This window comes from Octopus bimaculoides, chromosome 21 (genome assembly GCF_046866305.1).
Source record: "Octopus bimaculoides isolate indiv1 chromosome 21, ASM4686630v1, whole genome shotgun sequence".
Lineage (NCBI taxonomy): Eukaryota > Metazoa > Mollusca > Cephalopoda > Octopoda > Octopodidae > Octopus > Octopus bimaculoides.
In genome coordinates this window covers 37,263,616-37,291,115 of record NC_142948.1, presented here as the reverse complement: position 1 = coordinate 37,291,115, position 27,500 = coordinate 37,263,616, and the positions used below count along the sequence as shown (strand labels likewise).

Below are 27,500 nucleotides of genomic sequence, written 5' to 3'. Positions count from 1 at the left end.
CACACACACAATCAATCCACACATACAAAGAGAAATACTTTTTAACCCCCACCCCACACACACACACCTGCATGCACACAGAAAGCAATGAAACAGGGCCAACGAGTGGGGGTGGGGTGGGCGGAGTAGTTGTAAATGAAGGAGTCAGTCATTGTAGACAGAGAAAACAACAAGAACCCAAGTCTTCCTCCAATACACAATGAGGGGGTTGAAAGGGTAACTCAATAGTTGAGGGAGGAGCAGGGATATGCATGGTGAACTGACCAACTGGAGCAGAAGAAGACGGCCAACCATAAACAAGCTACAAGCAATTATTAGGTGGTTGTCCAATGTGCTACAAGTAGCAGTCAAAGCTCCCTTAAACACATTGGGCAACCACCTAATAATGGGTTCCATACCCAAGAACAAACAGCGTGGTTTAGCCACAACTCACTGACATGATTGCAGAAGTGTTGCTGCAGAGAACGGTCAATGACACTCGCAACAGCCATCCCACCTCTTGGGACTCGTTTATTAGACAGGCCACAGTTATCTTATTATTATGGCCAGGTTAAGGCAGCAAGCTGGCAAAAACATTAGCAAACCAAGGGAAATGCTTAGCAGTGTTTCATCTGTCTTTACATTCTGAGTTCAAATTCTGCCAATCGGAATCAATCAGACGGATCGCTGCACCAACTAAGAACGGCTATGCACCACCACCCACCGAATCGAGAAAGAGCTATCGATCTGTCAATCCTACCGGTGTCCGAACCTTTCATTCATTTGGAGTCAATAAATTAAGTACCAGTTGCATACTGGGGTCGATCTAATCGACTGCCTCCCACTTCCCACCAAATTTCAGGCCTCATGCTTAGAGTAGAAAAGATTATTATGACCAGGTTCCAACCTGGGCTACAGCAACAAAGTCTACCCACCACACTTCTCGATTCACCATCATTGCCCTGATGTCCTGGATACATTCCAAGCCAGTGTGACAACATTTTCCTCTTCTTACATCACCATGAAGTGGGTGCCACAAGACTAATTTGGATGCTTCCACTTGAGGGTGGCACATGCAGTGATCTGAGAGTGGCAGCTGTCTTTGCCTGATCTTCTCGCTAACTTTCAGCAGGTCTCCCTAAAGGCATTCATTTGTCATATGTTGGCTGCCATTTCACACTGCGGAAGAAAGCAGCAGTGCAGTGTCCGACAACAGTCGAGGCCTCAACAGCAACCTGCACAAACTGACAGCGGCTAATCAAGCTCCTTTTCCTCCTCTGTATTACAGGCGGCAACACCCAGGCTTGCGGCCAGTAACATCAAATAAAATAAGTTATGAAAACGATAAAGATAAATATAAGAAACAAAATCCCACCCCCACCCCGGTACTTATATTTTATTCGTAGCTCGCTTTAGAAATATTAAAATTACTTAACACACTTCAGGCATCAAGTTAAAGGAAAATAATTAATACAAAAAAAGCTATTTATATAGGTACAGGTATGGGTGCATTGTTGTGAATGCTGTTTCAAAACTATGAGCAAACAGTAACACCAACAACAGCAACAATATCGTTGACAACAAATAAGTAACAGCTGAAGACATGTCGTTATGTTGCAGGTGGGAGAAAGGGGAACAGTTGAGTTAGTGAAAGTGAAAGATGAGAGGGGATAGAGGGGGAAAGAAGAGGGGGACAGGAGAAAAGAGAGGGGAGTAACTTTAAAAAAGAAAACACTACAGTACAGGTGTGGCTGCGTGGTAAGAAGCTTGCTTCCCAGCCACATGGTTCCAGGTTCAGTCCTACTGTGTGGCACCTTGGGCAAGTGTCCTTTACTATGGCCCTAGGCCAACTAATGCTCTGTAAGTGGAGTTGGTAGGTGGAAACTGAAAGAAGCCCATCAAACACACACACACACACACACACACACACACACATATATAATTATTTGGACTTTGGGTATATGGTTAGTTGTATGCCAAGTAATGACAATAAATAATTCTTTCTTGTATAAGCACAAGGCCTGAAATTTTCAGGGGAGGGAGTAGTCAATCACATCAACCCCAGAGCTCAACTGGTATTTATTTTATTGATCCCAAGAGGATGAAAGGTGAAGTCAATGTCAGTAGGATTTGAACTCAGACACATGAAATGTCGCTCAGCATTTTGTCCAGCATGCTAACGACTCCGCCAGCTTACGACCTCAATGCCACTAAATAATAGAAATTGTTTCATAATAATGACAATAATAATCGCATTTGCTGTTTCCAAACACCAGCTTGTAAGTCAGATAGACAAGCTGTTATTCCTTAATATGAGCAATTTAAATCAATTAAAAGAAGAGAAATTAGCCTACCACAATCTATGTTCTTGTTAAATTAGTCACCGGTGAAGCTTGCTTACCAATCGCATGGTTCCAGGTTCAATCCCACAGCATGGCGCCTTGGGCAAGTGTCTTCTACTATAGCCCCGGCCAACCAAAGTTTTGTGAGTAGATTTGGTAGACGGAAACTGAAAGGAGTCCGTTATATATATATATATAAATATATATATATATATACACATATATATGCATGCATGCATGTGTGTGTGTGTGTTTGTCACCCCTCCCCATCCACCCACCGCTTGACAACTAGTACTGGTGAGTTCATGACCCCATAACTTAGCAGTTCGGCAAAAGAGCCAGATAGAATAAGTACTAGCCTCCAAAGAAATAAGCACTGGGGTCAGTACGTCTGACTAAAAATTCTTCAGGGCAGTGCCCCAGCATGGCCGCGGTCTACTGACTGGAACAAGTAAAAAAATAAAAGAACAAAAGACTACCTATAAATAAAAAAAACATAAAGCAGACAGGGTCCAGACATCTATGCATTAATGTTCAATAATAGTCAACTCTATACCCTCAGCGTTACATCATAATAAAAACCAAATTTGATAGTAAGCTCTTTCACAGTCCTACAGCTGCTTTCAACCACAATCATATAACCATAAATTGTGTCTATTTCAGTGTTAACCCATTAAATAGACAACACAACAGATATTGTGACAGCACCGGGTGATTACATAACTATAAACACTGCTGTTAACATATGAACCCTTGCACAGATCACAGTTACTGGTAGAACAGGGTAATTACATATATGGATGGCTAAGTGGTTAGGGGATTTGGTTCAAGATCGTAAGATTGGGAGTTCAATAGATGGCAGGGGTGCTCCAGTCCACTCAGCTGGCAAAAAGGGGTCGTACCTGTGTTTTAAAGGACTGGCCTTGTCACATTCTATGTCAAACACGATCTCCCTCACAACTACATTAAGGGCATATCTTTCTTTCAAGTACTTGGCTACTTCCAAGTTAATTCTGCCACGGTTAACTTTGCCTTTCATCCTTTCAACACAGCAGCCAAATCTACAGCAATTAACCGGCAACAGGTCAGTCTCATTCTTGCAGTATTCTGTTGGAAACAGCCATAACAATGGTTATGATGATGATAAAGACGATAATGGGCTGTTGACAGTGTGGTGACAACAATACCATTGATGATGATGATGATTGTGTCAGTGGCATTGATGACAAGGATGTTTATAATGATGAAAAACAAACAAACACAGGAAATCAAAGGAACCACAATATCATGAGAGAGAGAGAGAGAGAAAGAGAGTGCGTGTGTGTTTGCATGCATGTGTGCATATGCACAGCTGATTAGGTATATATCAGGGTAGATAGACAGCAGCAACGAGAGATGATGGGAAGGGGCAGGGGTGGGGTGGTGGTGGGGGGAATCGGTGCAGTTATCTGGTGTCTGAATGAATCACAGCGTGGGCAGTAATGAATGAAAGTTTAGAAGCTGGATGAGAACAAGAACGCATACACCTATGTCTACCTACCTATGCCTGCCTAGCCACCCTTAATTGGGTCTGTGGGTGGATGGACAGACATAACTCAGTGACTGAGATAGAAATAGTATTGGGTGTATGTATATATATATATATATATATATATATATATATATATATATATATATATATATATATACATACACGTATGTATACACACACAAACTGAGGCATAAACAAACATATCGGTAACCATTACAATAACCGAAATAGTAACAACACATAAATATACAATAACAACAACAACAACAACAACAACAACAACCAGAATACATGTTTTTGAAGAACCCTTTCATCACACACACACAGTGAACACTGGTAACAATACTGACATACACATGCCAATGTAAACATATACACATCATTTAGAGATATACAGATGCACAAAACTCATGCCCATACAGGAGCAATATGGATGGATGGGTGGGGGAAGCCCATGGGAGCCTCTAGTACATTTTAATCATAGGTCTGCTCAGTGAAAAGCTAACCAATGGTTAAACAACACTCATAATAAATTCACCACCACTAGCAATAATAAACAGGATTTTCTATGTTGTCCCTTAACCTACAACTAAATGTCCCTCAAATTATACACCCTGTTATACATAAAAAAAGGTTCATTGAATAATGTAGTCCGAGGTACACCACTCACTACAACGCCGAGTCCTTGTAATGGTGTGGTAGCTTGTATGCCTCAATAACCCTTAGAGCAGGGGTTTTCAAACTGTGGCCCGCAGACCAGAGGGGGTCTGCGGACAGCAAATACTTTTTATCGAAATCTTTTAATTGACAATAAACCTATTTGTTAAATAAATAAATGTAAAAATATATGTTATTTTAAACAAATATTTATGTATAAATTTCATAAGCATTTATAAGGGGGTCCCTAAGGTAAAGCCTGAAATATAAAGGGGTCCACAAGTCAAAAAGTTTGAAAACCCCTGCCTTAGAGCACTGGTTCTCAACCCAGGTTCATATGGCCCTTAGCGGTCCATATAAAATTTTACTGTTAAAATTCATGTGCAATTAATTGGTTATATTCTACAATACACAAAATATTTGAACAGTATTTTTATACAATTGCCTTGCCTGAGCCCTCAGCCACACATCCAGTCGTTCAGATGCAAGACACCAACAGCCCCTTGAGGGTCACAACACACTGGAAGACAACGAGATACACTTCTGGGATAGGACAACTCTTAACACATGTCCTAGTCTCAGCTGGCTCAGGCTGACAATACTTGACATGCGGCCCTACTCAGAATCATACACTATCATCACCCTTGTCGTTTTAATGTCCACTTTTCTATGCTTGCATGGGTCAGACAAAGCTTACTGAGGCAGATTTTCTATGGATGCACATCGCCTGAAGAAAATGAAGAAGAGGAAATAAGAATTGCCACAGCAGGAATGCTTTTGTTCATTGTTCTGCTCAATCAGGATTGACCTGGAACCAAACAACAACAATAACAACACTCTGTGATTGTATGAACGTTTGATGACATCATTGCTGATCACATGACGGTGGTGGTGGTGAACAAAACTGCTTGCTGCACCAGCTCTCTACTTCTCTGACAAACAGTTAACGATGCTAGTCACCAATTAATTACATGGAGAGTAATTTGCCTGTCAATCACAACCCAAATGTCACCACACACTTTATGCTCACCACCACCACCACCACCACCAACCATGACGATGGTGACACCTTCCCAGACTCCCCCACCCACACACTTCCGCTCTTGCAATTCTATACACCCTGTGGCCAAGTCAAATGGCACAAGCTGTTAAGTGTCAGGTTATCACTGTGACAACCACACCATTCATTACACCAAATATCTTTCCTCTGTTTCTACCCCCACTTGTTACCCCATTTTCCTTCTCCCCCTTCTCCCTCCCCCTCTCTCTCTTCCAAGCCCCACCCCTTCCTGATAGTTTCGAAATAAACAAATCCATGATAATGATGGTGATGATGATGAAGATAGTGGTGGTAATAGCAGGAGCACTGTGCAACAGAAGAGTGTGCCAAGGGTTTTTCTTTTTTAATCTTATTTTTTTAAAAATTCTTTTACTTGTTTCAGTCACCTGACTGCAGCCATGCTGGAGCACTGCCTTAAGTCGAACAAGTCGAATGCAGGACTTATTCATAGTAAGCCTTAGTACTTGTTCTAATGGTCTCTTTTGCTGAAACGCTAAGTTACAGGGATGTAAACACATCAACATTGGTTGTCAAGTGATGGGGGGGGGAGAAAACACAGACACACATATACATCCATATACATATATATATATACGACGGGATTCTTTCAGTTTCCGTCTACCAAATTCACTCACAAGGCTTTGGTTGGCCTGAGGCTATAGCAGAAGACACTTGCCCAAGGTGCTACACGGTGGGACTGAACCTGGAACTATGTAGTTGCAAAATGAGCTTCTAAATAACTGTCTATTTCTTTTTATAACTCATGGCACCAAGAGACAATGAGGGGATTCTATTTTGGTCCTTACATTTTAAAATTGCAGCAGACTATTTTAAGGGCTGGCACAAGCTCTTCCAAAACACATAAGAACAAAAGCTAAAATTTTCAAAAGGGTCCCACCTTCCTTCCTCCATCCCCTACCGCCTGATAAGCCCCCTAAGGGTTACAAAAGAGGAGCCTGAGAGCAGGAACACCACCTACACAATCTACCATGACACAACCAAACAGTGAGGGGAGAGGGGCCCCTTTTTGTTTTTGCTCATTTTCTCAGGGGATGGTTAGCTACCTTTCTCAGCTTACACAGATTTCTTCACTACCCTCCAAATACCCTTCCACCCAGTCAATGAATTCAATCCCTCATCACAGCCTAAAAACCCTTCACCTTAAACCCTATGTAATGAACTTTGCTAAAGGGCAAAACGGGTGACATTTTACTCTCTCTGTCTCCAGTTCTTGTTTTTAGTTTTCAACTCCCCTCATTTCCTTTACACAGGTTGAGATGGGGGTCAGGATTTATTAGGGCGGGGTCTGATTTAAAGAAAAAAAATTATTTCATTTCATTTAGTTTTTGGGAGTGAGCAGGGATGGGGGTTCCATTCCTCCTGTCTCCACAAGGGTCATACCAGAGTTGCTGCCTATCCTCAATTTACAGACTCAGATTTCAAATGACGTTTACTGACAAAGCATCTCATGTTGCACATGCCGTAAACAAAGACCGGTGATGATGATGATGGGTGATGGTGGCGGTGGTTGATGGGGATATCAACCACCCCCAGCAGATGGACCATCCCAACACCCAAGTTACTTTTAACCCAAAGCTGGCCAAAACAGTAGAGAACAGTAGAGACAAAACTGAAAAAAGTTGGTTGCCTTAGATATACATCCTGTATGTATATATATATATATATATATATATATATATACTAGCAGATTCTTCTTACACCATTTTCCATATTGTCATGGACAGTGATTTAGCTTTCAGCTTGCATCGGCCTCGTTTCACGAATACAGTGTTGACAAGTCACAAAGACAATGAATATCAATGTCTATCACTCCTGAATGGGATCCAATACAAGTTATCTCCCTTGTCTATGACTTCCTGGATGTTTCAACACCAGATGCATGAAGAGAGTATAAGCCTATAAGCGCAGCCTACCCACAAACAAGCAAAACACATACCTTGTCTATGTGTATTTGATATTGTTTATATTCCTCAAGCTGCTTTTAACTCATATTTGAATACATATATACACACACACACACTGAGACTAATATATATATATATATATATATATATATATAATATGTATCGTTTTATGAATTAACTGCTATTCTTAATGACTAATAGCAAAAACAATTTATAGTACCTAACTTTAAGAAGATGGAATAACAGCAGGGTGTATGTTCTGGGTGCGCCAGGTGAGCAAGCACTGCACACCCACCAAAGATAGTAAATTATTTTTATCGTAATTCTCTTCTTGCAGTAATACTATGATATAATCTGGTTGTAATTTGTTTTCTAATCTTAACGATATATATATATATATATATATATATATATACACACACACATACACATGTAGAAACAATTACGTCAAGTTGATGCTGTATTATATATAAAAATAGATAGAAGTTTGTGTGTTTACATGCATCTCAGAGCAGTAGGTTCTATGTGTACACTATGCGCAAACAATTACCGCTCACCAATGACTAGCAGATATTCTCTATAGAATGATTGGTAATTTGGTTGCCTACCTAGTGATAGATTTGTGGCTTGAATCCAGCCTGCGGATTCAGATCATCAATCAATCTGATGTCAAATAAGGTAAAATATTTCACCATGGCTGAGTATGTTTACACAGAAGATTGGAAACAAAGGACACCGTTTTCAAGATGGTGTAAGAAGCTTGCTTCCCAAACACATGGTTCTAGGTTCAGTCCCACTGCATGGCACCTTGGGCAAGTGTCTTTTACTATAGCCTCAAGCCAAGCAAAGCCTTGTGAGTGGATTTGGTAGACAGAAACTGTGTGTGTGTGTTTGTGTGTAGATATTTGTGTGTGTCTTTGTGTCTGTGTTGTTCCACCCCACTGCCACTACCACCACCTCCATCACTTGAGAATTGATGTTGCTGTGTTTACAGCCCTGTAACTTAGTGGTTTGGCAAAAGCGACCGATAAAATAAGTACTAAGGCTTACAAAGAATAAAACCCTTTAAGGTGGTGCTCCAGCATGGCTGCAGTCAGATGACTAAAACAAGTAAAAGAATAAAAGAATGTGTGTGTGTGTTTGTGTGTGAGTAAAGAAAGCAAGCATCCAATGATTTCATAAATATATTGGTATATAAAACTTGTATCTTCCCAGCCAGGAGGTCCACCTGATACCACCAACTAATTACACTTGAATTTAATAAACACATGTTATGGCTAAAAAAAGTAGTACAAATGAGTTAATGATTTTAATAAGAAAACATAAACTGCTGCTGCTGATGATGATGATGATGATGATTTTTTTGTTTTTAAATTAAATCAGTCATTCAGTGCAGCTGAAAGCAAGAATATTCCAGAATTTGTCTAGTAAGCAACACCATTTTATTTATTCATTTATTTTTTCTCTTTATTTAGTTTACCATGATTGCATGGGGGTGATGCTAGTGGTGGTGGTGCTGGTGGTATTATTTTTTTTTATTATTGGAGAATTGTTTTTACAGCTGGATGGCGCCATGCCTTGCCCTTTGCTTCCTGCTAGAACCATTCAACCGTGAAGAAGGAAGCAAGCCCATGGGGTGAGTAAGTGAGTGGGAGGAAGGTCAGTCAATTAGGGCCCTTATGTGACTTGCTCAGGAATATATACCTTAGACGTTGGGGGAGGGGAGTGTCCAAGACTTGAGTTCAGAAGAAACCAGAGTTGGTTCCTGTATTGGCAAAACAATGAAATCAAATGATAAAACCATCTAATTGTATCTTTTACTTGGCCATGCTGGGGCACCACCTTGAAGGGTTTTAGTCAAACAAATTGACCCCAGTACTTATTTTTAAGTACTGTACTTATTCTATCATCCTTTTGCTAAACTGCTTAGTTACAAGGATGTAAACAAACCAACACCAGTTGTCAAGCAGTGGTGGAGACAAACAAAGATACACACATACATACATGTACGTATGTATGCTGCATATATATATATATATATATATATATATATGACAGGCTTCTTACAGTTTCCACCAACCAAATCCACTCACAAGGCATTGGTCTGTCCAACGCTACTGTAGAAGACACTTGCCCAAGGTGCCACACAGTGGGACTGAACCTGAAACTATGTGGTTGGGAAGCAAACTTCTTACCACACATCCACATCTGCACTTATTATAACAACAATACAAAACATCAGACACAATCCCCAAATGAGGGGATGGGCAGTGTCTGGGGGACAAATTTGGTCAAGAATCACACCATCAGCAGCTCTGTGCTTGTGCATCCATCCAAAATGGATTTTCAATCCATCAATCTTTGGGGCATAAAAGACAGCAACAGTCCCATGGTGTTGTTGGGATTGTATGCATATAAAACACATCATGGTGGTCTCTTCTCTTGATGTGTGACCTTTCATGGCTGACAAGTCCATCCATATGTATATATTGTTGTAGAGCTCCAGGTCAGTTGTAATTGGGTAGACTTGTATTCAAAACTTAGACAACCACAACCACTGTGTCTTTCATTCAAGCATAGTGTATCTAAGACTACATCACCCAATCAACTCATTTTTTTTTTTATTCAAGACTGCAGACTGTGTAATTTGAAGGAAGTTTTGGCTGTTATTTCTAGTTATGTTAAGCCCTAGGTTAGCCCCGACTCAGCAAACTTATAATCAAGTGATTTCAGCAGGGATCATTCTCTCTTTTATTTGGTCACAATACATCTTGGACTACATTATCCAATGTGGCCTACTTTAAGACAGTAAGTAGGGTGTGAGATTTGAGTGAGGTTTTTACCTGTTATATCTAGCTGCTGCTGTTGTTAAACGAAGGGCCTCGCCACCGCCCCATCCAGTGGTCCTAAATCATAACCACTGGTTTCTTGTTTCCAGGAACAAAGCATCTTGGATTACATTAATTAATGTCCCACTTTCTTTTAAGGACGGTATGTAGGTGTAATTCGAGGAAGGGGATTTGGCTGCTTATTCTAGCAAGTCAAGCAATCACATAACTGTTCCATTGTTGTTGTTCTTGTTCATGCTGTTTCTAGGTTTCGCCTCAGTTGTCCCCCCACCCAAACAAGAAGAGCAGTGAAGTACCTCTGCAGGAGTTGCAGGTGCCACTCCTGTTGTACTTTTTATCTGCCAGCAACAGTAAAGAACAGAGGTAGTGGGGGGGGGGGGGGAGTGAAGGAGGAAGAGGAGGAGGAGGTGGTGTACTGTAGAACCCCACATCCTGTCTGATTGACAAAAAAAACCCATGCCCCCTTAAATCTGAAGTACTCTTTCTACTCCTTTGAACACTTGGCTTTAAGATGGGAGAGATTTAGACGGCTTATCACTGCTGATGTGGCAGAGATATACGAGTACAGAAAGTGTGTGTGTGTGTGGGTGTGAATGTAATGTGCGATAGGGTGTGTGTGTGTGTGTGTAAAAGATCAAATGATAATGTTAATGTATGTATGGTGCGTGTGTGTGTATTGGCGTATCTAAATTTGATTACAAATTTCTTGATGATTAATCACAGTGATATGTGAGCGTATATATGCCTGTATGAATACACACACAGATATATATATATATATATATATATATATATATATATATATATATATATATATATATATATAATCATCATCATATAATGTCCATGCTCTGTGCGGGCATGGGTTGGATGGGTTGACAGAACCAACTCAGTCCAAAGATTGTCTCATGCTCCAGTGCCTGCTTTGGCATGGTTTCTATGGCTGGATGCCCTTCCTAACACCAACCACTTTACAGAGTGGACTGGCTGCTTTATTCACGCCACTGGCACTAATGAGATTGCAACATGCATATGTATTTATGTATATGTATGCTTGTGTCTGTACACACATACATACGTAAGTGTGTGTACATACATATACATACACCGTAAAAACCCATGTAATTTACGCACTTTTTTTTCGCAAAAACGAAATAAAATTTTAGGGCATGCATAATAGATCACTTTCGGAATTTTTTTAGAAATTTTTTTTTTTGTTGAAAAATGATGTACAAACTGAAAGAAGCTCATCATGTGTGTATATATAATTAATAAGAGATGGATTTTGCATTAGAGCTTTATTAAGTACAACATATGTTTCGACAACAGCTAGCCTAAACTGTGCCAGTGCCCTACTCAGCATTTAAACACACTTATAATCAACTTATACTTACTGGTCCAAATTATTTATTATTATTATCATTTTATATATATATATATATATATATATATATATATGTGTGTGTGTGTGTACACTGCATATGATGTACATACAGAAACTACAAACACATGTATACACTACATATGATCTAGATGTACACACACAAACACACACAGAAACTGCAAACAAATGTACATGCACACACACACACACACACACACGCGCGCGCGCATACACACACATTGTCAATGAATAAACAAATAAAAAAACACTTCCATCAGGATGTAACAGTTTGATGGGTCATCCTGTCCACAATCCCCTGTCCCCGCCCCTCACACCTTTAAGAAAACCCACCACCACCACCACTAGTAGTGACAGACCTATAGACTCACTCCATACACCACCACCACCAGTTGCCCACCAAATATGACAAATTCCATGAAGACAGGAAGAGAGACAATTGAAGAATTAACTCATCTTTCAACAGGTACTATACACACACACACACACACACACACACAGTGTAATAGAGAAACTCTCTTATACATATACACATAGTGACTGACTCTGACACATACACGTTCGCAATGACACAGTGACACACTCACAGACACACAGTGACACAGTTTCGCATATTTATGTGTCTTTCACACACATACAGGGCCCCCTCTCATATGTACACATACTGCCCATAGTAAAACACACACCATATATATATATATACAATACACTGTCCATAACAAAACACACATGCACATACATATAAACACACACTCACACGTACACACAGCCCTTAGCAGAACACACACTGTAATAGTACAGATCCCCCAACCCCAACCCAGTAGATATGAGAAAGTATTAGGAAATAGATGGGAGGGGGGAGTGTAAACAATGCCCCCACCACCACAACCAGCTACTACTCTAACACCCATCTCTCTGCATCCCCCCCCCCCATCACACAGAGAGATTAGCGAAGTTATTTCCATACAGACACAAGAGTCCAATGACTCCAATATGAGCCACTGCCCTCCACCCTGCCCTCCACCCTGCCCCTGATGGGTGTGGGGAAAGAGTGAAGAGAGAACTACACTTTATTAGTAAATGGTCCCTAGTCTACTTAGGAGGGAAATCCAACCTAATATGGACCGTGAAGACTCTTTGGACTCACACCAGCTTTAACGATGGCTCAGTGGTTAGAGCGTTGGACTCACAATCACGAGGTACTGAGTTCAATTCCTAGACCAGGCTGTGTGTTGTGTTCTTGAGCAAGACACTTTATTTCACATTGCTCCAGTTCACTCAGCTGTAGAAATGAGTTGCAACATCACTGGTGCCAAGCTGTATCGGCCCCTTTGCCTTTCCCTTGGATAACATCAGTGGTGGGAAGAGGGGAGACTGGTAAGCATGGGTGACTGCTGGTCCTTCATAAACAACCGTGCACATAGTGGAAGGGAACTTTCTAGGTGCAATCCCATGGTCATTCATGACCGAAAGGGGTCCTTAATTCTTTCTCCAATTCCTCTAAATTGCACAGTGACATTGAACCCATAACCACACAGCTTGGTTACAAAGCAAGCTTCAGAACTACACACGGCTGTTGGTAGACATGGCATGATGATGGTATTAGTGGTTGGGATGCTGGTGGTGTGAGGTGTGTTGACCATGCAGAGTGTTGCTGCGATGACTGAGTGGGTTGTAGGGTGAGTTGTGCTGACGTTACTTTGGTGCTGACGCGTTTGGGGGTTGTGTGCTGAAGAGAGAGAGAGGTTGGGGAGGAGATGAGCCAGCCTTTGGTTTTTTTTTTTCTTATTTCTTTTCTTTTCGAGTGTGAGGTCACACTTGGGTTAGTAAGTAAACAGTACTTCAGTTCTCAGTGTCAAGACTTGGCAGTGTGATATCATCTTTACTAGACAGAGCGAAGTGGGGGGGGGACAGACAGACAGACACACACACATGTACATAGAGACAGCAGAAAGTGTGGGGGGGGAAGAAGAACTGAGAGAGTGAGGGGGAAGGAAGAGGAAGAGAGGAGAAAACCAGAGTTTGTCTGGAGTGGGGGGAGTGAGAGGTGGGGGGAGGGAATGGGCAGAAAGGAAGAGGAAGAAGACAATGCAATTCAGAGAAGGAAGGAAGTGGGGAAATAAAGGGTCAAGACAGAGAGAGAGAGAGAGAGAAAGGTAGGAAGACAAAGAGAGAGAGAGAGAGAGAGAGGAAGAGCAAAGTACAATGACATAGAAATGGTGGGTGGGGAGGTTATACAATAACAGTAAGCTGTTGTACGTCAGAGAAAAGAGCAAACGTAAGAACTGGCCAAGCAGAAACGAGCCCATAGCCAGTGATCTGCAGAGAAACTTTCCACCACTCTTTACAGCCGACTGAGTCAGAAACGTTCCAGATTCTTTGTGAAACCATGCTGCGGATCTTAATTAAGTTTAAATTAGAAACAACTAATGATTTATGGTTGCTTATAAATAATCCACTGTGGATTAACAGAAGAGACAAGAGAATACCAGGACAATAGAAAGGAGACATTGATGATGATGATGATGATGATGATGATGGTAGTGATGATGATGATGATTTAAGAGAAAAATTGGGTGTATGAGGCATCAGATATAATGTGCAAGAGAGAAGATTGCACTGGTATGAACATGTGATGTGTGTGGATGAGGACAGCTGCGTAAAGAAGTTTTCATCTGTAATTGTGGATGGAATGTGTGGACAATGTGGGACAAAGCGGTGAGAAGGGACCTTCAGATTTTGGGCCCCCACGGAAGAGATGACAAGGGATCAAGACTTCTGGCAGTTTGCTGTGCTTCAGAAGACATGTGAAGCTAAGTAAAACTATGGCTGTCCATACATACAGCCAGGTCCTCTACATCCCTCTCTCAACTAAGATGAGGTCCTAGCTTCGTGGGCTCATGGGTAGTGGTGTCATGTACAAGCATCCGTGCTGGTGCCACATAAATGCTGGCTCTACATAAAAGCACCCAGCACACTCTGTAAAGTGACCAGTGTGAGAAGGGCATCCAGCTGTAGAACCCATGCCAAAACAGAGAGAGTGGAACCCAAGCAACTCTCCAGCTGACCAGCTTCTGTCAAACTGTCCAACCCATACCAGGATGGGAAACAGATGTTAAATGATGATGATGTATCTGTAAGGTTCTTTCCCTTCTGTTCTTACCATCTCCTGGCCAGTAGTTTCCAAATCTAATAAACTATAAAGAGAGCACAACAAGAACTTGGCACCATCTGGGAGCTGCCCTTGCACCACAGCAGCATCTTATGCACACAGAGAGAAAGAGTAAGTTAGGAACTCAAAGAGCCAATGCTTTCCCCTCACTCTTCACTAACACACTCTCCCCATTATCTCCTTCCTCCCTCATCCTTCACTGTTATAATAATATTTTCCCACACCCACCACTACTCCTGATCTATTTATCCCTACAACACCAAACTGACATCTCTCTCCCTTTTTGCTCCCCCTGACAACGGGGTGGAGGTGGGGGCAGCATCAAGGAAGAGTTCTGCCCACAGAAATATTAGAACTCTCTTCTTCCTCCCTGCATGAAGTTATTTTTTTCTTTTTGGGTTTCTTCTCTCACCACTGCCTGTATCACTCACACTGTTAGATGCCTGAAAACAGCACCAAGTGTCAATCTCTACAGAACATTTCTTCCCATTCAGCAATGGGGTTATCTGGAGATCTCAAAAGTAAAACAAAAAAAAAATTATAAAGTACGATGTAATAAAAAAAAAATGACTGAAAAAAGCACCAGTGCAAAGGTTATCAGGTGTTCTACCAAAACAAAACAAAAAAAATCCCCGGTCAAAACTGTGAATGCTCTCTCTCCACCCCCACCCCACCCCTGTGTTCCCTCCCCATCTGTGTGCTATCTCTAAAATCTGTTCATGATGACTTCTCAGTGAAGCCCAACCCTGTATCAGTTGGAATGCATGAGGTCTCTCTCTCACATGCACACACACACACACACACACACACACACACACACACACACAATTTGTATCATACATCTGCAACAGAAACTCTTGTGCCACATACTCACGCACATGCTTGTAATATATACATATACATACACCTGTAACATTAACAAACACACACTTGTATAGTATATATATATATATATATACATACAAGAATTTGTCACACACATACCCACACAAACACACACACATTTGTGTCATATATACATACACTTGCATCATTAATATAAACACACACACACACACACACACACTTTCAGTACACAAACATCTGGATCACAACCACACCCGTATACATCATTTTTTTTTTGTTTACTTACATACACGAAAACATACACACACACACCATTTTGCTCAAGATACCAAACAAACTTGTCCAATTTTACACATACACACAGACATGCACACACACACATACACAGACTGTATCACATAACACAAGACACATTTGGACAACTTTACACACACGCAGACATGCACTTTTACACACACACACACACACTCACCATATCACATAACATAGGAGACAATCTGCTATGTAATCATCTCTACAACAACAACAACCATCCCAGTACTGCAGCTACCACCATCACCACCACATCATCATCATCATCATCATCATCATCAACCACTCGAAGGAGTTGGCTTAAAATAGCAGCAATAATTGCTTTCAAATCATACTTGGCTGTCTTAAAAAAGAAACCAAATGAAGGAAGATGTAGCCACAGACATAAATACAGACAAGATGGCCATGTTTAGAATGCCTTTATTTATTTATAAATCTGTTTTATCAAGGCTGAGCTAGAATTAAGACTTCAACAACGCAATCCTTTAACTTCTTTAATGACTAGTGTACGGTACGTGGTACTTCGTTATGCAACTATAATTTGTTACAAAGTATATCAAACGTTTTCATAAGTCAATAAATGTTGTATAAGTCAACAGAGTTTGACTTTTTTGTTCCCATTAATATCTCTATTGAAATATACGGCCCTTGCTTCGAGTAATTTTGAAATCAATGAAGAATTTGGTAAAATAACATTGTCATTATTAAAGCTGGTGTTTAAGGACCAAAGTTGACAAAAGAGTTTTGATGGAAGGTCTTAATTGAGACCACTTTAACCATTTTGGGGCCACAGGGAGGCAAAGTGACCGAGTTCCTTTCGAGTGTTGTGATCAATTTGTTCAGCGAAACCCTTCAAGGCAGTGCCCCCCCCCTCCTGCCCCCGGCATGGCTGCAGCCCAGTGAGAGAAACGGGTGAAAGATAAAAAGATTCTATTTTGTGAGGGCTGGGGTGCTGTTATTTCTCTGTCTGCAAGAACCACTGACTTTCAGCTACCTCCGCCACCACCACCATCATCATCATCATCGTCATCAACCAAAGCTTCCAAAATGAGGTTTTCACTCCAACCCTCTTGACAGTTACCATTGATGAATCATCAGAGAAACTTGACACTTCCCTCACCCACATAGGCATAATCCCCACCACCACCACCCGACACAGCTACCCAAATTATGGGTAAGGAAGGAGTGAGATGCCCCACCCCCCACCAGTCTGCTTGTGTGCATGCATCTGCATAGATACACACACACACGCACGCACTCTATGGCATATGCTTGGGAAGCAGGCAGGCACATATGCGCACACACACACGCTACATAAACACAATCATGGCATGGTTGTGTGGTTAAGAAGTTTGGTTCCCAACCACTCGGTTTCAGGTTCAGTTCCACTGCGTGGCACCTTAAGCAAGTCTCTCTAACTCCAGCCCCAGGACAATCAAAGCCTTGAGAGTGGATTTGGTGGATGAAAACTGGAAAAAAAACCCCAGAAAAATCACCATATGTGTTTATTATTCTTTTATTCTTTTACTTGTTTCAGTCATTTGGTTGTGGCCATGCTGGAACAATGCCTTAAAGGACTTATTCTTTGAAAGCTTAGTACTTACTCTATTGGCCTCTTTTTGGTTTTAAGGGTATCACGAAAGGCCTAGTTTGAGACCCTCAACATTCTGAACTCTTTTACAGGGATTAGAAAAACCGAAGGACCCCTGCAAGTAAGTGTGTGAATCTAAAAGGGGGAATATGTTGAATAAAATCATAATTAACTGATTCTCCTGTATTTTCTTTTACCCAAGGCCAGAAACTTTTCAGCATACCCTCATATATATGTTCACACACACACACACACACACACGCAACCGTGTGCATGCATGTACATGCACAAGTTTCCACAATCCATGTAAACAGGTGTACATTTTAGAGGCGTATATCTATGCAGAAACGATGCATATATTGTTAAATGTAGACACAGACATTTTATGTGTGCGTATGCGGAACACCAGTCACTCACTCACATTATATAATTGCATTCAGGTGCACACAACTACACACACACACACACTATTTCTAACATCACTGCCACCACCACCACCACCACCATAAAAGTTTTTGAAAACTTAATTATTAGATCAAGGTGTTAAAATTACAGATAATTATCACCTACTAAGATAATTATCCCTACTATTATTATTATTATTATTATTAGTAGTAGTAGTAGTAGTAGTAGTATTGTTGTTGTTATCATTATTATCATTTATTTTTATAAGATAAGGGAGGCTAATAGTCGGGGCTCAAGTTTACAACAGCAGCAACACCGCCGCCAACATCTCCACCACCACCGCACCAGCAAACAACAACCACCACCACCACCAGCAGGACTATAAACATTAAACCACCGCCCCCACACACATATGGAGAAGCAGGTGGTAGAGATATCCAGCTTATGCAAATCAACAACCACCACCTCAACAATGCTGCTGCTGCTACTACTACTACTACTACTACTACTACTACTACCACCATTAATATTACTAATGCTACCACCACCCCAACAATGTTAATGCTACCACTACTACTACCACACACCCACCCACCCCAACAATGTTACTACTACCACTGTCACACAGACAGTAGCGCTCACTGCCACCACTACCACAACAACAACAACAAGCATGTGGTAAGTGTATTGACCGTTTTATTACAACAGGTCCACAGGAGCAACAACAAAAACGACTAATAAGATGCAGACCAGTGGTCAGCTGTCACCAATACCACAGCTACAGCCATGACCACTCAGAAGAGGGTTTCTCTAAGAAGGTTACTCTAAGTTGAGGGCTCGAGCAATTTTAGGGGTGAAGCAGTATCGGTTATTTCCAAATGGGGTTGTAAGGAAGTAACAACCCAAAGTCCTACTTTTTTTATCATTATATTTTACATGTTTCAGTCATTGGACAGTGGCCATACTGGAGCATGGCTGTCTGGTAAGAAGCTTGTTTCCCAGCCACATGGTTCCGGGTTCAGTCCCACTGCATGACATCTTGGGCAAGTGTCTTCTACTATAGCCTTAGGCCAACCAAGGCCTTGTGAGTGGATTGGGTAGACGGAAACTGAAAGAAGCCCATTGTGTGTGTGTGTGTATGTATATATATAAGGCAGTGTTCCAGCATGGCCACAGTCACATGACTAAAACAAGTAAAAGAGTAAAAGAATATAGTCTTTTATTTGTTCCAGTCAATTGATTGCAGCCATGCTGGAGCACTGCCTTTAGTCGAAAAAATCAACCCCAGGACTTATTGTTTGCAAGCCTAGTACTTATTCTATCAGTTTCTGTTTGCCAAACCACTAAGTTACGGAGATGTAAACACAGACACACACACACACATATATATATATATACATATGTATATATATATATATATATATATATATATACGACGGGCTTCTTTCACTTTCCATCTACCAAATCCACTCACATGGATTTGCTTGGCCCGAGGCTATAGTAGAAGACACTTGCCCAAGGTGCCACACAGTGGAACTGAACCCAGAATCATGTGGTTGCTAAGCAAGCTACTTACCACACAGCCATGCCTGGCAGTGAAACATGGACACTGACCAAGAAATCTCAAAGCTGTGTTAATAAATGTATGATTAATTCGAAAGAAAAGGAAGGAATAAGCTTTGCATTTGACAGAGTAAGACCTGCAACAACAACAACTGCTGCTGCTGCCACTACTGCTGCATAACAAAAAAAAAGAATAACAACAAAAATCTAAGAAAAGAAGAAAATGTTTACCTACCTCCACCTACCCCACCGCTCAACAACAAAACAAAACCAAAAAAAGAGCGGGCTGAGGTAGTGTAGGGTTTGAAGGGTGAGACAAAGTAGGTTTATTGTTGAAGTGGAGATTGTATGAAGGGGTGGGGGGTGGGGTGGGCTTAGAGAGATGCAGGTGAAGAGGATGAAGGGCAGGCATCCTCCCTGCCTCCACTCCACCACCGTCACTCAAGGATTACATAAGTTCCCTTTCATATACAGATGTGTGTCACGTGTGTTTATCGTTTTCATGGTTTCCGTCATTTGACTGCGGCCATGCTGGGGCATTCTCTTGTAGGGCTTTAGCTGAGCAGATTCATCTCCGGTATTTCTTGCTTTTTTTTTAAAGTTTGGTATTTATTCTATTGGTTTGTTTATTTTGTTGTTGTCAAGCAACAAAAGACAAACAACAAAGATGCAACATACACATATACCAAATAGGCTTCTGCATAGTTTCCATCCATCAACACGACTCACAAAGCACTGAACAGCTCAGGGCTAGAGAAGACACTTGCTCAAGGTGCCATGTAGTGGGACTGAACCCAAATCCACAAGATTGCAAAGTAGATTTCTTAACCACACTGCCATGCTTGTGCCTATATCTCAATTTCTTTTTTGTTTGTACAGATGATGATGATGATCATCGTTATTGTTATTATTATTATTATTGTTATTATTATTATTATTATTATTATTATTATCAAGGCAGTGAGCTGGCAGAATTGTTAGCACACTGAATGAAATAGTTACCAGCCTCTCTCCCATCTTTATGTTCTGAATTCGAAAATTCCATCAAAGCAGACTTTGCCTTTCATTCTTTCAGGGTCAATAGAATAGGTACCAGTTAACAACTGGGGGGTGGTCAATGTAATCCACTAGCTCCCCCCCACCCAGAATTTCAGACCATGTGCTTATAACAGAAAGGATGGTGGATCAAGGGAATTGTTAGAGCATCAGGCCAGCAATTTTGGGATAGCTGGTAACTCAGTTACATCAACCTCCAGTTCGCAACTGGTACTTTATTTTATCAACCCTGAAAAGATGGAAGGCAAAGCTGACCTTGACAGAATTTGAAATTGTCCCCTTAAACATTATTCTGCCTTCTTTGTTATTGTTGATCTCCAAAGAAATCATCATCATCACCACCATTATCATCATCATCTTGATCGTGTCTGTTTTGTTTTCCAAGATCTTTCATTTAACAAAGATAATCACCACAAGTCACCCAACCACCCACCCACCCACTCCACTTATCACAAGACACAACCTGAGGCTAATTCTCTGCGTATGTAAAACTATGAGCATGTCTGCAGTCGGGTGGTTTGTCTCTGTGTGTGTGTGTACGACGGTCTGCACTTATTAGTCTAAACGAATGCGTATGCATGCCTATGTGCACACACGTGCGCATGTGTGAGCGTGGGGTGGGGTGTGCCTGCAAGGACATGCTTACAGTTTTAGTTACTTTGTACACTTCCTGCTGCCCCTCCCACCACCACCACCATGCCTTGAATAACTTATTCTAATTAATACATTAATTAGTTGGCATGGCAACAAAAATGATGAGTGAATAAAGTAAAAATACTAGAAAAACCAACCATAAGATAATGGTTTGTACCCCATCTCTCCCACCACACACACAATATGTATGTGTATATTTTATTATTTTTATTATTATTATTTTTATTATTATTATTATTATTATTATTATTATTATTATTATTATTCAGCAGAAGTTAGAGTGACTCAAGGGCCAACAATAATGAAAGCATACATATGTACTCTTTTATTTCTTTCAGTCATTTATAAATACACACAAGACACTTTCCATCCTGCAGACCGACTCACAAGGTACTGGTCAGCCTGGGGCTACATGCAGCTTGTAATTAGAAGACACTTGCCCAAGGTGCCACATGGTGGGACTGAACCCAAAGTCATTTGGTTTTAAAGTGAGCTTCTTAACCACACAGCCATGCTTGTACCTAACCACTAGCATGCTTGAGCGGTCGGGGGTGGGGAGGTCCCAGGCGGCACTTTTAATGGGGCACCTCTTTTGGGTCCGTTGTAGGCAATATGTTTTTTGTGGGGGTCGGAGCCAGCAAATGGAAGGGCCACTGGGGGTGGAAAATGAAAGAGCTGCCCCGGGTGGCACACACTCTAGCTACGCTGGTGTGCCTAACCTGTCCACTATTTTCAAAATTAATTTACAACAAAGACAGTGTGTGTTTCTATATAGAAATACGGTAAGCAAAAGATTAAAGAAATGCAGATGGAATGAATTACCATGAAATGTAGGTCCTCTTTTTCATCTGAATCTGTTCGCTATTGACAAACGGATGAGAAGCATTTCAAAACCCTGACAATTCCCAAATTCCATTTCCAATGAACAACAGCAGGAAATACAGACAGGAGATGACAAAAATGTGTTGTATGTGGAGTGTGAGAGTCTGTAGATGTGTGTGTGTGTGTGTGTACATGTGTGGCACGTGTATACGTATGTGTGTGCCTGTGCATGCATGAGCCTGTGTGTATGTGCCTCTATGCGTGTCAACATGTATGTATGTATGTTTGCTGTCACACTACTGTTTGTTGTAATGGTGGAGTGGTGTCGAAGAAAAAGGGGAAACAAAAGGTGAAAGATGATGATGTTGATGATGATGATGATCATAAAGGTGATGATGACTATGATGATGGTAATGATGATCATAAAGATGATGATGATACTGTTGATTATGACCCCCCCCCCCCAAAAAAAAACAGGAAACAAGACTGAAAGAAGAATCTAGAGAAAAATTATTCTAATCTCTAAACTGAAGAACGTTTTTGAAAAACTGGCACAATAAAAAACTAAATAATTAAGCAAATAACAAAAGAAGGAAATTAGTTTTTCTCCTTAACATAACTTCTCTCCTAACATACACACACACTCATACATCCACACGCACACACACCAATACATCATATCTTATTATGATTGTATTACAGGAATGAAAGACAAAAGATAGCTGGGATTAATTCTTTAATCTCTGGTATAAAGGAAGAGGAAGAAAGATTGTGAACGGAAAAAAAAGAAATCATCGTTATCATCATCATTATTATAATTCTAACTTTTCCTGCCTGCATGAATTCGTTGAGGCTGATTTTCTGCAGTTGGATGCCCTTCCTGTTGCTAACATTCACTTGTTTCCATGCAAGGTAATATTTCCCCTCCAAGGCTAGACAGGGTTTTTCACAGAATATCATTGAAATTGAATGACACTGCTTGTACAACAGTGACATTCATCTTACAACCATCACCCAGAGTCGAGACAACAAGACACACACACATGTATATATGTAATATGGGGTAATTTGAATTTCTGTCTACCAAATCCACTCAGAGGGTTTCGGTCAGCCCAGGGTTATAGTAGAAGACACAGACACTTGCCTAAGGTGCCACACAGTGGGACTGAACAAGGTCCATGGAGTCAAAACAAAAAACTTTGACTCCGACTCCTCTACTATTGGCACCTCTGACTCCGACTCTCTTTTATATAATTGAGTGATTGTGGTCTACATATTTCATAAAGCACACGCTTGTACTTTGAGTCGGCCTATCTGTTATAACTGGTTTATATTAAAGAAGAAAGACACTGTGAGTCGGAATCAGAGTTGATATAGTTTCACTTACTCCAGCTACTCCTTAACTGTTTCTGACTCCACAGCCCTGGACTGAACAAGGAACTACATGGTTGAGAAGCAGACTTCTTACCACACAGCCATGCCTGAACCTATAAATGTGTGTGTGTGTGATGATGACAATTGTGGTGTTAGTAATGATGGCGGTGGTGTTCATGACAATACTGATGAGGACAGGCAATAGTAATGGGTGAGGTGATGGTGGTGGTGGTGGTGGTGATGTGGTGAGAAGGTGACAACTTGACACATTTCACACATTTATGAACAGCAAATAGTTTTAACATTTACAATTCACAACACACACACACACACACACTATATAAATATATGTGTATGTGTGTGTGTGTGTATACACACACACACACACACACACACACCTTCCTAACCTACACAAACACACAGACAAGGTGTAAATGGGAGTAAGAGGAAAAACAAAAGGAATGTCAACAAATCTTTAACAGGTCTGACCTTTCTTCCATCACACACACACACACACACAAAGACAAATGGTTCTTTTAAGTATAATGGTGGTGGTGGTGGTGGGGGAGGTCAGTTCTAGTGTCAATGATGATGCTGGTGCTGATGATATGGTAGGCCCCCAGTTCAACACATGGTGGTGGTGATGGAGGCTCGTTGTGGCGTTGGTCGGAGGGGGGGGGTCAACAGTAAGGCTTGTACTGGTAGTGGTGGTGGCAGTGGAGGGTCCGTGTGTACTGGCTGTAGTGGAGACAGTGATAAGGACATTGGTCAGTCGTATCGTATCGGCTGTAACTGCAGTAATAATTTGCCAAAATTTGAAACCATTATTATTATGCTGGAAGGCAGCAAGTTGGTACCATTATTGGTAATTACGTTTTGAGTTCAAATTCTGATGAGGTCAACTCTGTCTCTCATCTTCTTGGGGGTCAATAAAATAAGTACCAGTTACGTACTGGGGTTGATGTAATTGACGAATCCCAAACCCTACTCCCCCACTTCACCAAAAAAAAAAACTGCTGGGTTGGTGATAGCAAAAAGCATCCGGCCATAGAAAATCTGCCTCAATAAACTCTGTCCAACCCATGCCAGCATGGAAAAGCGGACGTTAAAACAACGACGATAATGATAAGCAACAAAAAGTACAATATGTTCCCCACACCACGTGAAGAGGACACTGGTCCACTGCAGGGTTAATTCTTTGGCTGTAGCTGGGGCTCGTTTTTAGTCAAGTGGACTAGAATGCTGTTTTGCTGAAGAGCACAATTCACAGTTCAGTCTGGAGATTGAAACCAAGACCACAAGGCTTAAACATGCATGCATACACTCATACCATCAGAACCTGAGGTTAATAGCACACGGCATTATTTGCTATCTTTTTAACAACAGTTCATCTCAGACATTTAATATTTTGATAAAGTTTAAAAATGAAATAAAATTAGAAACACAAAAATGTTTAAGAAATGATAAATAAAACTAAGAAAATTAAAAATTAAAAGAACTCACAGTTTTTCTAATAATCTGGATGTTGCTTCTGCACGATACCTGTCTTTCGGATCAAGTTCCTTGATTTTCTTTGCCAGCTCTCGGATGTCACGCGATAAACCTTTATACCTGATAAATAAATTTGAAGCAACATGAGAGATGTTAAGAAATTACAGACGAAAATAAATTACATGTTAACCGGTCGGTTGTACCGTGTTGTCTAACAACTATGCACTGAACTATGTGAATTAAGTGCCAATGCACACGATATGGCAAACACGCCGAATGAAATTAACTCTTTCGTTTTACTGAATTTGTGGTGAAATGCACTGTCTTTATGTTTTATCCTTTTCCTGGTTTCAGTCATTGGATAGCAGCCATACTGGGGCACTGAAACCAAAACCACGAGGTCAAACATACATGCATACACTCACACCGTCTGAACTTGAAGTTAACAGCACATGATATTATTTGCTATCTTTTTAACAACAGTTCATCTCAGACATTTAATATTTTGATAAAGTTTGAAAATGAAATAAAATTAGAAGAGTGTAGTGAAACAAATGGACTCCAGTACAAGTTTAAAAAAAATTAAATCTGTTACCTATCCTATCAATTTCTTTTGCCTAACTGCTAAGTGGAAAGTGTAAACAAACCTACACAGGCTGTCAAGCAATAGTAGGGGTGGGGACACAGACAAACACACACATATCTCTCAGTTATCAGGCATTTTTTCCACAGAATAATGACATTCATTTACAAATGGTCAGGTAACCATCCATGTACGTACCTCCTCTACAGCAAAACACCTGCTTCCGTTTCATCTGGCACAAGACCACCTCCTCCTCAAATGCCCCTCCCCCCTCTCAAAGATTCCTTGTCATGCAAGTTACTTGGTGACTCTGCCAGTGCTGGTGCCATGTAAAAAAACATCCAGTCCACACTGTAAAGTGGTTGGCATTTGGAAGGGCATCCAGCTGTAAACTAACCCTCACCTGTTTTTCCAAGTGGTTGGTGTTAGGAAGGGCATCCAGCTGTAGAAACTCTGCCAAATCAGATTGGAGCCTGGTGCAGCCTTCTGGCTTGCCAGTCCTCAGCCAAACCGTCCAACCCATGCCAGCATGGAAAACGGACGTTAAATGATGATGATATATGCATGTGTGTGTGTGTGTATGTGTGTGTGTGTAGATATACACACACACATTAACTAATGCAATATATATACACATCATTCTTTCTTCGTTCCTGTTTACAATAAAACATAATCCGTTTCTATCAGTCTCCAAGTTATTATCTTTGTAGCATAACAACAACAATAATAATGATGATGATTAAAAAAAACAGACAATAATAACAAAAACAGCAATATTATTAATCTTAACAACAACAACAACATCCGACTAATCCGTCTCGTGTTTCTCTGGGTCTCCTCTCAGTTATTTCAAATATATTTATCTTTCATTAATTTCCATTACCAAAATCTCTTGGAATATTCGGTTTCAGGTGTCGACATTTGTGGAAACAAGTGTTGCACCATTCCGCAACAAGTCCTCCTTCTTCTTCTTCCTCCAGGTGCTCACTGCTAGATAATGTTCCTCTTTCTCCTTTCTTGCCCCCCACCTCGAAGCTTTTTAAAGAATATTTTTCCCCAAGATAACAACAACACCTACAGAAAAGCTACAACAACAACTTCCACCACCACCAGCAGCAACAACTCCCACATCTCCTCCTCCTCCTCTCTGACTGCTGGCAAGAATCACTTTTATATGGAGGTGTTGTTGGACAATGTTAATTTCACATTTTCTTGTTTGCATCACTGTGTATATATGTATTAATTTTATATTATGTGTGTGTGTGTGTGTGTGTGAGTATATATATATATATATATATATATATATATATACACACACACACACATATATATATATATGTGAGAGAGAGAGAAAAGTTTGGTAAAACAAACAAGAAAAGACACCATTAGTGTGTATATATAGACAGGTAGACATATGGCCTAGTGGTTAGGGTGTTGGCACTCACGATTGCGAGTTTGTGGTTGCAATTCCTAGGCCAGGTGGTGCATTGTGTTCTTGAGCAAAACATTTCAGGTCACATTGCTCTACAATCACTTTGACACCTGATGCATGCTGCACAGTGCACCTGTTCAGGTAAATGTCAACCTGATGGAGAGAGAGTGAAATAATGAGAGCAACACATACATTTGGTCATTATAAACAAATCATTTGTGGAAGTTGTTTGGCAAATGTTGAACGCTCAACAGGTGAGTCCATCAAGTATATATACACACACACATAAAAATATATATATATATATATATATATATATATATATATATATATACATTGTATATACATTGCACTCTCGGAGTGCACTACACTCTTGGAGTCGACTACACTCTGTAAAGTGGTTGGTGTTAGGAAGGGCATCCAGCTGTAGAAACGCTGCCAGATCAGATTGGAG

The 27,500-nt window shown here is 40.7% G+C and overlaps 1 protein-coding gene across 1 annotated transcript in view; it reads right to left on the bottom strand.

Annotated features, from left to right (window-relative positions):
- Nucleotides 1–27,500, bottom strand: part of LOC106873409 (U3 small nucleolar ribonucleoprotein IMP3-like) — an 86,008-nt gene that overhangs the window by 55,556 nt on the left and 2,952 nt on the right. Inside the window, exon 2 of the mRNA XM_089339152.1 lies at nt 25,044–25,151. Within this exon, the coding sequence (XP_089195278.1) occupies nt 25,044–25,151 (108 nt within the window). The remainder of the gene's footprint in view (nt 1–25,043; nt 25,152–27,500) is intronic.